Source organism: Felis catus, chromosome B1, assembly GCF_018350175.1.
Source record: "Felis catus isolate Fca126 chromosome B1, F.catus_Fca126_mat1.0, whole genome shotgun sequence".
In the NCBI taxonomy this organism is placed as follows: Eukaryota; Metazoa; Chordata; class Mammalia; order Carnivora; family Felidae; genus Felis; species Felis catus.
Window position 1 is genome coordinate 133,639,952 of NC_058371.1, and position 17,974 is coordinate 133,657,925.

The window sequence follows — 17,974 nt, forward strand, 5'->3', positions numbered from 1 at the left end:
GTGAGTAAGAACAGAAGTGGAAAGCCTTACTTACCAGTTTATTATATGTTTCATGCCCATGATAATTACTTTTATAATGCCACTCATGAATACATTGATCAGATTAGGATGAATCACCTGGCTGGCCAATAGCTATTGGAATGACTCTCCATGCATGACTTGGTTGTGTTATTACAAAACGTGGAAGAATAGACCTGCCTAGCTGTTGCGGCAGATGTTCATTTGTCATGCTGTCTTAAGGAGATGAAGAGATGAGAGCAAACTGTTCCAGCAGCTCAGCCTGCCCTGCTAACAGTTCGGAGGAGGAGTTGCCCGTGGGACTGGAGGTACATGGGAACCTGGAACTTGTTTTCACAGTGGTGACGGCTGTGATGATGGGCCTGCTCATGTTCTCCTTGGGATGCTCTGTGGAGTTCCGGAAGCTATGGTCGCACATCAGGAGACCCTGGGGCATTGCTGTAGGATTGCTCTGCCAGTTTGGCCTCATGCCTCTTACGGCCTATCTCCTGGCCATCAGCTTCTCTCTGAAGCCAGCCCAAGCCGTTGCTGTTCTCGTCATGGGGTGCTGCCCAGGGGGAACCATCTCAAACATTTTCACCTTCTGGGTCGATGGAGATATGGATCTCAGGTAAGTTACACTAGGGAAACCCAGAAGCCTTCCTCCTGATAGCACTGAAACGTTCATGTTCAAAACCCTACCAATCTTTAGGTAGAGATTATGGAGTTCAGTCCTGCAAGGAGTTTCCTTTCTGAGCTTAAAATGTACTTTGCTGTGATTGTCTTCTGTTTCACTGGCAACTGTCTCTCTGAGTAGTGGGGTTGGTTCATATGTTATAGGAGAAGCAGGTCTCCGCCTCACCCTGTGGCCCTTCCTAGGCATGAACTCATTCTCACCCACACTGGTAGCTTCCACAGTCCTGGCTCACAGTCTCCCAAGACGTAGGCCGAGAATCCCAGGAAGCTAATGATGGGTTTGTTTGGTAGCTGGAGTGGTGGTGGTAGTAGTGGTGGCAGAACCAGAATGAGACCCTCCATGCTCTCATCAGGTGTTACATTTGAGTCTACTTTAAGAAACAAATCTTTAGGGGGACTGGAAAAAGGAGCTTTAAGGGTATATGATAGACATATCTAGTTTTAAGTGCAGGGGGATGGCCTAATGAGTTGACTTGGAGAGCAACATACAGAGTTTTAGGACTAAGAATGTTATCTTTTTTTTTTTAATGTTTATTTATTTTGAGAGAGAGAGAGAGAGAGAGAGCTAGTGTGCATGCCTGAGTGGGGGAGGGGCATAGAGAGAGGGAGAGAGCGAGAATCCCAAGCAGGGTTCACGCTCAGCACAGAGCCTTACGCGAGGCTTGAACCCACTGCTGTGAGATCATGACCTGAGCTGAAATCAAGAGTTGGATGCTTAATGACTGAGCCACCCAGGTATCCCTAAAAATGTTCTTTCTTGTTGCTTTGCAGACTAAACATTCATCACTAGAATCTAATTCCTTTCATGTAAGTCAGGGACCTTATTTCCAATTATGGTGTAAATAAATGCCCTTGGGAGACATTAGGCTTTATCATCGATTTACACTTTAATGAGGATGAATTAATCACATATCTTTGGGAGTACATGTTTTGGTGCTGAAAAAGAGCATTTGAAGAAAGAGTAGAGAAGTCACAATCAGAAAGATAAAAACAAAAACAAACAAACAAACAAAAAACCAAACAAAAAAACCCAGTGGTGTTTCTAGATTCTTTGCTTCCTTATTAACAAACTGTTTCACCTCCTGCCCAGGGGAAGAATGACTTATAAATGTAAATCTTTGTTCAATGTGTGTGCCATTTAGTTGAGATTTATTATGCGATGCACGGAATGAATCAGAGGTGCTGATGGTGCTGGGAGTTCACTTTAGTGAATCAGCTGCAGCTCTGGGTTTCTAGTTCCCTGCATGTGTTGAATGCTTAGCAATGAACATATTTCACCTGTAAATGTTAAGGGGCTCATGCCATGCAGAGGAATTAATCTTCATATGGTAACGTTTTTAGTTATCTACTTACCAGGGACTTGAAAAGAATCACGAATTCAAAACAATGCATTAATTTGCATTGTGGTTTCAAATTCGATAAACTTGATCATTAATGTAATAACTGGAAGATGATAAATATTCTTTCCACAGAGTCTACCTGTCAGCGATAAATGCAGGACCTATCTGCTTTTGGAAAGAGAAAGGAAATGTTACTTATTGAATTTGTTGAGGGGCATGAGGTAGATGCTTTCATGTACTCTCTCTTCTTTCTTGGTTCCCATAATAACCTTGTAAGTGACCTTTTATTTTTCTGAATGTTACAGCTGAGAAAATTGTGACTCAGATTGGCTAAGGAGGTTGCCAAGTGCTGCAGCTGAGCATAGAAGAAGGCAGATTTGAAGTCACATCTGTTTCTCATCAGTCTGCCATTTAGGCACATTCTTCCATGAATTTATTAACACAACTCGGTCTTCTGTTCTGAGTAGGAGCATAAATCTTAAACCAGTGTTCTCAAACACTTCTGCTCTGGGAAAGAGAACATTTATTAACTTCATCTTTTCTTAGCCAACGTTATAATAAAGGCACCAGTGAGTAGGAAGTCTATAAAAGATAAAACTCATTTTGCTTCCCTTTGCCAACTCTATACCTAATTAGCTTTTCATTTAGTCAAATTATTTAACCTATAAGCCTCATCTCCCCATTTCTAAAATGGGGTTAAAATGACCTATTCCCCACATGACTATATTTTAAGGAGGAAATATACATGCAGGATGCCAGGTACATGCAGTAATTATTAACTATCCCCCCCACCCCTGCCTTTTAAATTGATTCTGAGTCTCACAAACAAAACAAAAAATAAGCAAAATACAACCTGTAAGAAATAAAATTTTAGAATGGTGACTAAATATTACATTTTCAAAAGCTTATAGATATGAGAATAAAATCTTAACTCTCAATAAAAATTGCAAGTCGGAGAAAATTCAGTATTATTGAGTGAAACGATATTGAAGTTCACTACATTTCTTCCCACTTGATTATCAACAAAAATAACTTCTAGGCCAAAAAAATAAAAATAAAGGAGACAGTGCTTGATTGGAATTCTGTTTTCATGCTGGATAAAATTCATGAAGAATTATAACAATAACTTTATTTCACAAGTGAGGAAATTGCAGTTTAGCTCTCTGCAGATCTCACATATTTCTCATGCCTTAATTCCGTGCTTCATTCAATCTACCTGTAGTTCTCATGTGTTTGTTCACCTCAAGCGGGGCATTTCAGAATCAACACGTATGAGCCAGTTTCTGCGTTCTGTGTATCTGAAGATAATACCGATCACTGTCCCAGGCATCTGGGCTCAGCATCTAAGCAGTCCCCTGTGGCTCTTTTCAGTCTTCACCTCATTCACTCAATCCGATGTCTAGACCTGTTGCCCATCCTCTTGTTTGTTACTCACAGCCAGTGCTTCCTATTTATCTCCAAGGCCATTTCCTCAGGGCAGGCCCTCATACTTTCTTTCTTGGCCAATGGAAGTATCTTCACAGTATTCTCTCTACCATGGTTTTGTAGTAAGTGGATGAGGCTGGCTCTGGGGTCAGACTATTTATATTTAAATCCTGACTTGGGACCTCTTTCCTGTAGCTGGAAATCCTAACACTTCCCTATGGTATTGTAAAGGGAAAATGAACATGTTAGGCATTTAAAGGCTTCTCAGCACTTAGTAACTTAGGTAGCAACTAAGCCAGGTCTACCCTACTTCTTTGGGTTTATTTCCCAATAAGCACAATGGTCTATAGTCGAAATGGACTATTCACTATTCTCTGAATATACCCCGCACTTTCCCACCTTTCCTTTGCCCATGTTGTTCCCACAGCCTGAAAAGCCAATTCTGTCCCTTCTAGTCATAACATTATCCTTCATTATAATTGTTCTAGAAAGCTACTGGCTGGTATGTATGGGGAATCTAAAAAATTATCCTATTCCTTGACTGAGGTCAGCAAACCTTGGCTGGGTTCTTCTACATGTCTGGGGACTAGATAAATGTAGATTGGTCTTGGATGGCCTCATCTGGGACAGCTGGGCTCTCTTCCACATGGTCTCTCATCTCCTGCAGGCTAGCTTAGACCCAATCATATGTCAGAGGCAGGGTTCTGTAAAAGAGGAAGCATATAAGGTCTCTTGATGTCTGGGCTGGAAACCAGTTCATCATTACTTTCCACCACATTCCATTGGCCATTTCCAGATTCAAGGAATGGAGAAGTAGATTCTGCCTCTTGAAGGATGAGCTGCAAAGTCACACTGCAGAGGGCATGGCTAAGAATGGGGTGAAGAATTGGGGACATATTTGCAACCTACTGTCCTAAAGATGGACAGGATTCTTGCCTTTGAGGGTAGGACATGAAAACTAAGATCTAGCATTACAGAGTAGTAGTAAAGTCAACTCTGGAGCCAGGAAGTAGAACTGTCACTTGCTAACTGTCATCTTGGCAGATTATATAAGTTCTTCATGCTTCAGTTTCCTCACTTCTACAATAGGGGGAAGCATAATCTACCTTATGGATTGTTGTGAAGGTTGAATGAATTAATATATATAACGTACTTAGAATCTCACCAGGCACAAAATACTGCATGAGTTATTGTATGAGGCAGATAAAAGAGCACTGTGTCAGGGTCCGTGTTTTAGTCTCTGCCCGAGGAGCTGTGTGACTTTGAGCAATTTACCTCTCTGGACCTCAGTTTCCTCTTTTGTAAAGTCAATGGGTTAGACTCTCTGAGGTCCTTTTTAAAGAGTATACAGTACATAAAAATCTACCATTTTCACCATTTTTAAGTGTGCAGTTCAGTGGCCTTAGTACACTGTTGTACAGTCACTAACACCCATCCCCGTATCGTTTTCATCTTCCCAAATTGAAACTCTGTACCCACTAAACAATAACTCTCCTTTCCCTTCGGACCTGTCAACCACCATTCTGTCTCTGTGAATTTGACTAAGTATCTCGTACAAGTGAAATCATAAAACTTTTGTCCTTTTGTATCTGGGCTACTTCACTTAGTATAATGTCTTCAGAGTGCATCCATGTTGTATCACGTGTCAGAAATTTCTCTCTTTTTTAAGGTTGTATATCTATGCATATAGCGCATGTAGTCATCCGTTCATCTGTTGATGGACACGTCCATCATTTCCATCTTTTGGCTGTTGTGAATAATGCTGCTATGTGTGCAATGTGTGCAAATCTGTCAGAGTCCCTGCATTCAATTCTTTTGGGTATAAGCCAGAAGTGGATCTGAGGTCTTTTTTTTTTTTTTTTTAATTTTTTTTCAACGTTTATTTATTTTTTTGGGGACAGAGAGAGACAGAGCATGAACGGGGGAGGGGCAGAGAGAGAGGGAGACACAGAATCGAAAACAGGCTCCAGGCTCTGAGCCATCAGCCCAGAGCCCGACGCGGGGCTCGAACTCACGGACCGCGAGATCGTGACCTGGCTGAAGTCGGACGCCCAACCGACTGCGCCACCCAGGCGCCCCGGATCTGAGGTCTTTTTAAGTATTTTGTACAACAGGAAAAGACAAGCAAGTTATAAGGTCTCTGTGTCCCCCTCCCTCCACCCCAGTTTTTAATGTTTCTCCTTAAACTATTTGACAGAGATGGCTCCCCAATCTGTCCCCATAGCATCAAGTATGCAATTCTTATCATCTGTAGGAGGGCGTTTTAATAGCTCATCTCCTAATCTGCCTCACTCACTAGGTCTATAATCTCCTTGAGGGCTTCTTCAGCTTTGCATACTCAGTGCCAGCCTGATGGTGGTAGGCGCTCCACCAACATTGAGTGAATGACTGAAGGAAAGTTTCTAATTGCCTGCGTGTGTTATAAAAACCCCGCTTGAAATGCAATCAGTTTATTGGTGCAACTTGGGACAGCTCCCACAGTCTTTAGTTTGACAACTTTTGATATACAAGGTCCATACTTACCTGAGGATGTAGTTGTGTTGGGAACTGCAGAGAAAGGATTCTGACCGAGGGTGGTGGTGGAGCCTGAGGGCTTCACTGGCCACTTTTGACCTTTGACCTTTAAAGTAGCTCTTGGTCCTTTAGCAGACATCTGGCAAATAGAACTTCAGATTCTTCAGGTCAGTCTGACATGGCCCGGTGGAGAGCCAGAGATCATCTTAAGAGACAGAACTTAGAGTGAATCCATGTGACTTCAGGCAAGTTTTGGTAACTCTCTGTACCTTAGTTTCCTTGCCTATGAAATGGAAACACTATGGGGTGCCTGGGTGGTTCAGTTGGTTAAGCGTCTGACTTCAGCTCAGGTCATGATCTCCTAGGTCGTAGGGGCGAGCCCCACATCAGGCTCTGTGCTGACAGCTTGGAACCTGGAGCCTGCCTCAGATTCTGTGTCTCTTTCTCTCTCTGCCCTTCCCCTGCTCATGCTCTGTCTATGTCTGTCTGTCTCTCTCAAAAATGAGTAAAACATTTAAAAAAATTAAAAAAAAAAAGAAACACTACCTACATATATGGTTAGTGTATAGATGAAAAGATAAAATATATCTAAAAGCATGGGGTATAACACTTAGCAGGTAGTGTTGAATAAATGCTAGTTATTTTTTTTTAAATTTTTTAATGTTTATTTGTGAGAGAGAGAGAGAGAGAGAGAGACGGTATGAGCGGGGAAGGGGCAGAGAGTGAGAGACACAGAATCGGAAGCAGGCTCCAGGCTCTGAGCTGTTAGCACAGAGCCAGACACAGGGCTCAAACTCACAAACTGCGAGATCATGACCTGAGCTGAAGTCGGACGCCTTACCAACTGAGCCACCCAGGCGCCCCAATAAATGCTAGTTATTGTTATTGAGAAGCAGCAGACAGGAGTAACATTTATATCTGGGAATGGAAAACCTGGCCTTTAACTCTTCCGGGACTGGCTCTGTTCACCTGATATGATAGCATACCCCATGTCTGTCTGCATAGCCAGATGGTTTTTACTTTTTTTTCTAGTGGAGAAGCAAGTGTGTGCTGTCATAGTTTTGAGTGTCAGAGTTCCTAATTTTATTAGTTTGATACTAAAAGAGCATTTGAATAATTTAAACCCAATGGCAAAATGGTACACTTACACCCATTGCATTTTAATATAATGCGTATATAGATAATCTACTTATTTTAAGAGAGGTGCAGGATTTACCTGTTTGTCCAGACTTGCTGAAGCAGTCTCATGATTTTCTGTAATAGTTTGGGGATGGTGATGCCATTCTTCTCAGTGCAAGTGGAATCTTGTTTTATTGAAGTCAGCCTTGGCCAACAATTTTCCTATATGTGAACAGCCAACAGACCCAGTTAGCTACATCCTCCATTTATGCCACACTGGAATTTCATGGCAATAAAACCAAAGGTGTGACTTTGCACTGCACTCACACACATTCACTGTTTACAGTTCTGCGGGTGTTTCTAACAGCTGGCAGAGCACCATCTGCCAAACACCACGGGCTTGGACAGTCGTGTAAAGGATGGAAGCAGAAACCTATGTAATTGAGGATATAGAATCAGTCTGCTAGAAATCTCACATTTGCTTCCCACAGTCATGAATCTTACCTTTCTGCTGTTCGTGCCAAAGCAACTCAGTGGAAACATGCTGTGCAATTTCTCCAGAAGTTCAAGATCAGAGTGATGTAATATGGAATTTCTCCCAGGACTTAGTATGAAGAGTCAAGGAATGTAGCATTATTGTAGGTTAAGAGTTTGGAAACGCTTCCCAAACACCTTCTTTGAGAACTGTGGCAAACTGCTTTTCTTCCTTTACCTGTTCCTCTAGTTAGGAAGAAGTCTTTGCTCAAAGTAAACATTCTTTTTTTTTTTTAAAGTTGTTTTTGAGAGAGAGAGAGAAGGGGGGGAGGGAGGGAGAAAACCAGTCGGGGAGAGGCAGAGAGAGAGGGGGACAGAGGATCTGAAGCAAGCTCTGTGCTGATAGCAGAGAGCCTGATGTGGGGCTCTAACTCACGACCCATGAGATCATGAGCTGAACCAAAATCAAGAGTCTGACTCTTAACCGACTGAGCCACCCAGGCGCCCCAAAGTAAACATTCTTAATAGGATAGATTACTTAAATTAATTTATTTTTTTGAAGATTTTAAAAATATTTATTTTAGAGAGAGAGAGAGAGAGAGAGAGAAAACATGAGCAGGGGAGGGGCAGAGTGGACAGAGGATCTGGAGTGGGCTCTGTGCTGATGGCAGAGGGTCTGATGGGGGCTCGAACTCACACACCGTGAGATCATAACCTGAGCCGAAGTCAGAAGCTTAACCGACTGAGCCACCCAGGTGCCCCAGGATAAAATAATTTTAAACTTCATAAAGAATAACATATGTACAAGAACTGCTATGACAAGTTTGAAAAAAAACTTATGTGGAAGTATTTGCTCTACCACATGTGAAAACTCACTATGAAAACACCATGTTTAAAAGTCTAGTATTTGATTAGAGCACATTTTGAGTACATTTCGACATGTAACACATAATGAAGTTGGGACTTCAATTTAGTGGAAAATTATTTAGTGAATTAGATTAACATACTTGCCCCTCTTTATAGAAGACAATAGATTAGCCTCTGATCTTCTACCATATAAAATATAAATTTTAGATGAGCTAAAAAATATAAATACAAAATATCAACCTATAAAGAAGTAAAAAGTGGGGATGACATTCGAATACCCTCAGGAGAGGAGGTCTTTAACAAGACAAGAAACTCAGAAGCCATTAAAAAAGGGACACACGTGGGGGTGTCTGGGTGGCTCAGTTGGTTGAGCGTCCGACTTCGGCTCAGGTCATGATCTCACAGTCCGTGAGTTTGAGCCCAGCGTCAGGCTCTGCTGACAGCTCAGACCCTGGAACCCGTTTCAGATTCTGTGTCTCCTTCTCTCTCTGCCCCTCCCCCACTCATGCTGTTTCTCTCTCTCTCTCTCTCTCTCTCTCTCTCTCTGTCAAAAATAAAACATTAAAAAAAATGGACACACGAGAATATATCAGTGTTCATTATTTATTATGGCAAAATCCATCAGTGTAGTCAAAACCATGCAATAAGCTCGCTGAAGCTATTTGATTACACATGATCATACATACTCTAATTTTAAAGGAGCTCCTACAAGTAAAGAAGAAAAAGTCAGACAAGCAAGGCTGCTTGGGAAAGGACATCCAAAAGGTCAGGGACTATGACAGAAAGCACAAGCACATAGACAGTATAACAAGCTATCAGTGAGATGCATTTTTCAATGTTCTCATGAGAATTAAAAGGGATTGATCATATTCAGTGTGGGAAAGATTGTGAAATGTAACAATCTTTTTGTGAAATAATATGGCAGTATCTGTTAAAAGTAAAAAACAAACCTTTGATAAAGCAATTCCACTTTGAGGAATCTACAGAAATAAAAGAATTATTTCAAGGGAAATACATACAAGAATGTTTATCATCACTTTGTTTATAATGGAAAAACACTCAAAGCAATTTATTCATCATTAATGAAGTGATTGAAGAAATTATGACATATTTAGATCATGGTGTACTCTTCATTCTTTAAGCGAATGAGTTTAAGCTTCATGTATTGTCCTGAAGGGATACCTGTGATTAAGTGGATTAAAAAAAGCAACCAAGCTACAGAGTAAGGTGTATTATGTGATTGCTTCAAAGAGAAACAAAGAAAAAGCCTCTATTCATTGAATAAGCAACAATAAAATAGGACTGCATAAAAGAAAATCTTAGAAGACTAAAAAGAAAATAGAAGATTAAAAGAAATAAGAGGAGAAGGGAAATACATAATCACTTGTGAGTTACCTAAGTCTGGATTTCTGAAAAGGACTCCAATCAGCTAAATATTTGCTCCTCAAAATGTTTTTCACATTTCAACTTGGGAAAGCATGGTTTTAGTTATTATTTTTTTAATGCTTTATTTATTTTTGAGACAGAGAGACAGAGCATGAACAGGGGAGGGGCAGACAGAGAGGGAGACACAGAATCTGAAATGGGCTCCAGGCTCTGAGCTGTCAGCACAGAGCCTGACGTGGCGCTCGAACTCACAGACCGTGAGATCATGACCTGAGCTGAAGTCGGACGCTTAACCGACTGAGCCACCCAGGTGCCCCGGTTTTAGTTATTTTTTAATAAAAAATTTCTGTTCCTGGATTACGGTTGGGATGTTTACCATTGCAATTCAGTGTAAAGGGATCATTTCACTAAGATTTGCAACATTCACTTGCAGATAGGTGACATATGAGGAAGAGCAGAGAGAACATTGTCCTATACATTGGTTCATTCTTTGATTTATTTGGTATTTAATGAGCTCCTCCAAGATGCTATAGCATGAGACTGCCAGATCCTATGGGTGTGGAGGTCAATACAGTCCTTGCCCTTAAGCAACTCAGAGTTGACAAGTGTACCACACATTGATAGGTAAACAAGCACTTATGTAAGGTACAGTATGTGAGATAATGCGAATAAAAATGTCTACAGGGCAATGGGAGCTGTTCCTCAAGGATGAATGTTCTAAGTGCAGAGAGGCACACAGCAGCCCTGAGGAAGGAAAAGCCCAAGGCCAGCCAGGGTTGGGCAGAAGATGCTTTAGATACCCCCATGCCGGTGTATGCATTATACTAGATTTACAACAAAGCCTCTCAACATAAAATATGACACAAAAAAGTCCTGAATCACCAGATTGATAGCAGTCTCCCACTGCTATCACTATGGGAGATATAGAGTCTCCCACAAAGATGGAAGGGACATTTGTTTATTTTTTTACTGTGGGAAATGGCAAATATATATAAAAGTAGAAAGAATAGTGAACCCTCTGGTATACTTCACCCAGCTTTAGCAATTATTAACTTATGATCCATCTCATTTCATTTCTATCCCCACTTACCCAATGGATTTTTTTTGAGGCCAGCTCCACGTATTATTTTGACTGCGAATATTTTAGTATTTGTCTTTGATAGATCGCAAAATATGGCCACAGATTCCTTCCATTCTTGTATGCACCTTCCTTTGTAATGTGATAAGGTTCGTCCTCCCATCCAGACAGGGGCACCTATTCCCCATCCCTTGAATCTGGGCTGGTCTGGTGACTTATTTTGACTAATACAATGACACAGAAGTGATGCCCTATTGCTTCCAAACTGAAGCTTCAAGGGGCTTTACAGTTTCCACTTCTACTCTCCTGGAACACTATTGCCAGAGATTGCCAGGTAGAAAAGGTATATTGAATACATATATAATAACCTTGGGCACGTGTCTTTTCATAGTTTTGACAGTACATTCTAGGGATAGATTCCCATAACCTGTAGCATTGTTGGGCTAAAGGGTAAGCCCATGTGTAATTTATCTATATCATCAAAGTATCTCATTTTGCCAGTTCATCAGCAATGAATGAGAGTGCAGAGGAGCATTTTTAATATCCTTGAAACAGAGCGGTTGGTGCTTTGCCAAGAGTATAAACACTCTGGTAGAAAATGTCAAAATAATCATAGATGGTTTGTAGGCAAGGTAATTAGATGGAAACACTGGTGATCTGTATTATGAGGAAGAACGATGGTGACTTGAAGGCCTGATGAAGTGCTGGAGGACCCTTGTTATCCCTGCAGAAGACCTTAGCCCTGCAGAGGGTCACCTTCTCCTTGGTGGGCTGGGAGGTGGTTCGCCTCCCCGTCTCTTGGCCATTTGGGCCACGGACACAGATTGGACATACACCCTGCACAAAGCGGTCTGCTGTGAGAACTCAAACAATGAATATTAAGAAGTTTCCAGACTCTGGACCTGGATTTGAGGTGGATAAACTCTTGTTTTCCCGCGGGTTGTGTTATGCGATGCTCCATTTGCCTCACCTCATTGAATAGAGCAGCGTTAACAGTGTCTAGAAGCAGTTTGTGCATGTTTAGACAGATTGTGTAATTTTCCCCATCAGTTAGAAAATATTTTGTTGGTCTGAAGGATCTCTCATTTCCATTTACCCATTTCCTTTTGATTTATTCTTTCACTGGTTCTGTCATCCAGACAGGGACAAAAGGCAGCTTGGGTTTGGGAGCTGAGGGTGGAGGTGAATGGAGGAAAGGATGGTTCTGGGGTAGAGGCACAAAACACTGGGGAAGGTTGGATGGTCCTAAGTAGACTTCTTGGGTTTTCATCCTTTTTGATCTACTTTTGGCTTTTAGCCTACATTTGAAGTCTCTCCTTTCTCAGCTTTCATCGAATGTAATCTCCTACCTCTCCACTCGCTTCTCTGTCTTTCTTTACATGCACGGTGGCCCCTCTCTGGCCCCAGTCCAAAGCAGGAGAGCCTTTCCACGGCTCTGCTCCCCATGTCCCTGGTCCCATTATGCATGCTTTACCCCTTGCACTGAAGCTATGCATTTTAATGTGTGACTAAGTTCTGTTCTCCAATTAAGAAATGTAGAGACTTGGAAAACAAGCCTTTATTAGTCAGAAAAAATAGAAACAACATATTATAAATTGATGAAGCGATAACATTTGATAGGATGCAATAAAAGTACAGTAGTCAAGATACAGAGTCTTTAAAGGTTCTAAACTGATGGATTTTTACTCTAGATATTATGTATTTGCAAATCTTCCAGACCCACAGCACTTTGTTATCTTTTTCACTTGGAGATAATCTCAATAATGACAGAGATAAACAAACCCAGATGTCTATCAGAAATCATCCCAGCTTTGTTCAACAAAGACCAAAACTCTGTTCTGATCATTCACCTTTGTTTTCCTGGTGAAGTTGTGTGGCTTGGCTATTGTCAGGCTGTTTGGATTTGGTTCATTCAGCTCTTGCACCTACATTTCATTTCCCAAGATGGCCGGATTTGTGTGTCTAGTGATGGACAGCAGCTGCGGTCCTGAGTTTTCCTTTGCCTACCTGGGATATTTCTGGTGGATGTTCTGTTGTCATCCCTAACTTAACATGTCTTCTCAGATGCTAAGTGACCACTTATTCTGTCAATCACACCACTATTTTGAAGTCTAGAAATCTTACTTTATCACTCTACTTTAATTCCTATCTATAATCATGGGGTTATACAATATTAGAATTCAAAGAGAATTTTTTGAGAGAGAGAGAGAGAGGGAGAAGAGAGTGAGCAGGGGAAAGGGGCAGAGGGGGAGAGAGAGAGAGAAAATCCTAAGCAGGCTCTTGGCTCAGCGTGGAGCTTGATACAGGGCTCGACCCCATGACCCTGGGATGATGACCTGAGCCCAAATCAAGAGTTGGATGCTCAGCTGACTAAGCCATGAAAGTGCCCCAAAGAGAACTTTTAATTTAGTCTAGCATCCCATGTCAATTCTTTTTTGCTATGGTTTTGTAACTTCGCTGGCTCTGTCCAGCTTGCTCTGAGGATCTGTGCTGTGGGGGTCCCTTCTCTATCCAATGGGAAACTTAGGGCATGTGGTATTTGGATGCCCTCTTCTGACAGATATTTATAGCACTTCACATTGGGCAAACACTTAGTCTTGTGGCAAATTTGCCCTATTCCCATCTCCTGGTAGCAAAATTAGACAAAGACATTACAGGAACATAAAACTACACACTAATATCCCTCATGAATATTTGTGCAAAAATTTTTAACAGAATGCCTTCATAAATTGATGGCAGAGCGTAAAATGGTGCAGCTGCTTTGAAAGTGGCATTTCCTCAAAAAATTAAACTACGATCCAGCAATTCTGCTCCTGGTATACACCTTAGAGAATTGATTTCATATGTCTGCACAAAACATCGTGCACAAATATTCATAGCTGCATTATTCATAATAGCCAAAAAGAGGGAACACCTCAAGTGTTTATCAGTTATTGGATGGGCAGAAATAATGTGGTCTATCCATACAATGGAATATGACTCAGTCATAAAAAGGAAATGGTGTACTGATACATGCTAAAATGTGGATGAAGCTCAAAAACATTATGCTAAGTGAAAGAAGTCAGACACACCAAAAAGACCACATATTGTATGATTGTATTCATATGAAATGTCCAGAATGGGAAATCCTATAAAGACAGAAAGTGGATTACTGGTTGCCAGTGGCTAGGAGAAGAGAATGAGGGTGGGGTTCCTTTTTTTGGGATGATGAAAAAAGTATAGAAATATATAATGTTTTTGCACAATCTTGTGAATGTACTGAAAACACTTTAAAAATAATGGATTTTATGGTCTATGAATTATATCTCAATAGAAAAAACTCTATAAAGAAAAAAACCCTTTAGGACCTGGCAGAACATTTAGAACAAGTAGATTCTTAAGTAAATAGGAGTTAATTGATGAACGTCAAATACTGCTGGAAATCTGTTTCTGGGCCACATATGAAGTCATTTGTTGAATAACAAGATAGGAGTGAGCTTCAAGTAATTCACCCCATGTGATCTCTAAGGTATGCTCTGGGAGTTGCTTTTGGTCAGGACTTCATCATTTCAAACTCGTCCTCTTACGCATCCTTTTATTTTCACTTTCAGCATCACTATGACGACCTGTTCCACTGTGGCTGCCCTGGGAATGATGCCGCTCTGCCTGTATCTCTACACCTTGTCCTGGAATCTTGAGCAGAATCTCACCATTCCATATCAGAATATAGGTCTGTACTGGGCTTGTGAAATGGAACAGTAATAGTAATAGTGATGGTAATACTAATAGCCATTGTTTATTATGTGCCTCCTTTATGTGGATTTTAAAATAAACTACTCGGATAGTGAGCCTGGGTGGCTCAGTCAGTTGAGTGTCCAACTCTAAAAAAAATTAAAAAAAAAATTTTTTTAGGGGTGCCTGGGTGGCTCAGTCGGTTAAGCGGCTGACTTTGGCTCAGGTTATGATCTTGCGGTCCGTGAGTTCAAGCCCTGCGTCGGGCTCTGTGCTGACAGCTCAGAGCCTGGAGCCTGTTTCAGATTCTGTGTCTCCCTCTCTCTGACCCTCCCCTGTTCATGCTCTGTCTCTCCATGTCTCAAAAATAAATAAAACGTTAAAAAAATTTAAAAAAAATTTTTAAAACTTAAATCCAAGTTAGATAACATATAGTATAATAATAATTTCAGGAATAAAATTTAGTGATTCATCACTTATGACACCCAGTGCTCATCCCAACAAGTGTCCTCCTTAATGTCCCTCACCCCTTTAGCCCTTCCTCCCACCCAACACCGTCCATCCAACAACCTTCAGTTTGTTCTCTGTATTTAAGAGTCTCTTATGGTTTGTCTCTCTCTCTGTTTTTATGTTATTTTTGCTTCCCTTCCTTATGTTCATCTGTTTTGTATCTTAAATTCCACATGTGAGTCAAATCATATGATATCTGTCTTTCTTTGACTGACTTATTTCACTTAGCATAATACACTCTAGTTCTATCCACGTTGTTGCAAATGGCAGGATTTCATTCTTTTTGATCACCAAGTAATATTCCACTGTATGTATATACCACATCTTCTTTATCCATTCATCAGTTGGTGGACATTTGGGCTCTTTCCATATTTTGGCTATTGTCAATAGTGCTGCTATAAACTTTGGGGTGCATGTACCCCTTCAAAACAGCACTCCTGCATCCTTTGGATAAATACCTAGTGGTGCAATTGCTGGGTCACAGGGTAGTTTATTTTTAACTTTTTGAGGAACCTCCATACTGTTTCCAGAGTGGCTGCACCAGTTTGTATTCCTACTAGAAGTGCAAAAGAGATCCTCTTTCTCCACATGCTTGCCAACATCTGTTGTTAATCTTAGCCATTCTGACAGGTGTGAGGTGATATCTCATTGTCATTTTGATTTGTATTTCACTGATGAGGAGTGATGTTGAGCATTTTTTCATGTGTCTTTTAGCCATCTGGATGTCTTTGGAAAAGAAGACATGTCTTTTGCCCATTTCTTCACTGGATTATTTGTGGGGTTTTTTTTGGTGTTGAGTTTGGTAAGTTCTTTATAGATTTTGGATACTAACCCTTTATCTGATATGTCACTTGCAAATATCTTCTCCTTTTCTGTCAGTTGCCTTTTAGTTTTGAGGATTGTTTCCTTTGCTGTGCAGAAGTTTTTATCTTGATGATGTCCCAATAGTTCATTTTTGCTTTTGTTTCCCTTGCCTCTGGAGACATGTCAAGTAAGAAGTTGCTGCAGCTGAGGTCAAAGAGGTTGTTGCCTGTTTTCTCTTCTAGGATTTTGATGGCTTCCTGTCTTACGTGTATGTCTTTCATCCATTTTGAGTTTATTTTTGTGTATGGTGTAAGAAAGTGGTCCAGGTTCACTCTTCTGCATGTCGCTGTCCAGTTTGCCCAACACCACTTGCTGAAGAGACTGTCTTTTTTCCATTGGATATTCTTTCCTGCTTTGCCAAAGATTGGTTGGCCATATGATTGTGGATCCAATTCTGGGTTCTCTATCCTGTTCCATTGATCTATGTGTCTGTTCTTGTGCCCGTATCATATTGTCTTGATTACAGCTTGGTAGTATAGCTTGAAGTCTGGAATTGTGATGCCTCCAGCTTTGGTTTTCTTTTTCAGGATTGCTTGGGCTATTTGGGGTCTTTTCTGGTTCCATACAAATTTTAGGATTATTTGTTCTAGTTTTGTGAAGAATGCTGGTGTTATTTTGACAGGGATTACATTGAATATGTAGATTGCTTTGGGTAGTATCGACATTTTAACAATATTTGTTCTTCCAAGCCATGAGAATGGATGTTTTTCCATTTTTTTGTGTATCTTCTTCAATTTCTTTCATAAGTTTCTATAGTTTTCAGTGTATAGATTTTTCCCTCTTTGGTAACGCTTATTCCTAGGTATTTTTGGTGCAATTGTAAATGGGATTGATTCCTTGATTTCTCTTTCTGCTGCTTCATTATTGATGTATAGAAATGCAACCAATTTCTGTACATTGATTTTATATCCTGCGATGTTGCTGAATTCATGTATCCGTTCTAGTAATTTTCTGATGGAGTCTTTTGGATTTTCCACATGGAGTATCATGTCACCTGTGAAGAGTAAAAGTTTGACTTTCTCCTTCTGACTTGGATGCCTTTTATTTCTTTGTGTTGTCTGATTGCTTAGGCTAGGACTTCCAACACTATGTTGAGTAACAGAGATGTCCATGAGAGTGGACATCCTTGTCATGTTCCTGAGCATCTAACTCTTGATTTCAGCTCAGGTCATGATCCCAGCATTGTGGGATTGAGCCTTGCACTGGGCTCCGTGCTGAATGTGGAGCCTGCTTAAGATTCTCTCTCTCTCCCTCTGTTCCTCTTCTCCACTCATTTTCTTTCTCTCTCTAAAAAAATAAAAAATAAAAAATAAACAATCTAATTCTTTAAATAACACTTCCACCTTGATTCTATTAGTAGTTCCATTTCCTAGATTTGTAGGATGATAGAGGTTAATTAACTTCGCTAAGAATGTGCAGCTGGTCAGCAAAGAACTGAAATTCTGACTTGGGAATATGACTGCAAAGCCAAGCTCTTAACACTGCAAGAGTTCATTTTTGCAAATAAAGAAAGAGAACTTGTTTATTAAAAACAAAAACAAAAACAAAAACACCATATATAATTCACTGTAATGCCATTGGTTAAATGGATCACAGTGGATCTAATGAGACTTTAGTTCCTACAGTTCCACCTTTCACATGGCCTGTGAATCTTGATATCTTTACCGATCCAGCATGAATGATTCTTATTGATTATTAGAGAGCATATTCACAGGTCACAACTGTATCCATATCTCTTCCATATCTGCTTTCCTCATTGTCATTTCTCATTAAACTCTGCCCTTTCCCTAGAGATCTCAGTTTACTTACTAGGCTTAGAAGGAAACCTTGGTAAAATGATATGGCTATTCTCGTTTGCTCAGAGTTTTTGGAGAATTGGCAGAAATTATGATTCTTAAAAGTCTAAAGTGTTAATCTGGAGTCTCTAGTCATCACTTGGAGGGCTTTACAAACCATGACCCATAGCTGAAAAACATGTGCTAATGACAGCTGG

At 40.6% G+C, this 17,974-nt stretch overlaps 1 protein-coding gene across 3 annotated transcripts in view; it reads left to right on the forward strand.

Moving 5' to 3' along the window:
- Positions 1-6: 6 nt before the first annotated feature.
- SLC10A6 (solute carrier family 10 member 6) overlaps positions 7-17,974 on the forward strand; it is a 31,177-nt gene continuing 13,209 nt past the window's right edge. For all 3 annotated transcript variants that reach the window (XM_003985207.4, XM_006930984.3, XM_023252951.2), the window contains exons 1-2: positions 7-628; positions 14,487-14,605. In XM_003985207.4, coding sequence (XP_003985256.1) covers positions 252-628; positions 14,487-14,605 — 496 coding nt within the window. In that variant the 5' untranslated portion in view covers positions 7-251. The remainder of the gene's footprint in view (positions 629-14,486; positions 14,606-17,974) is intronic.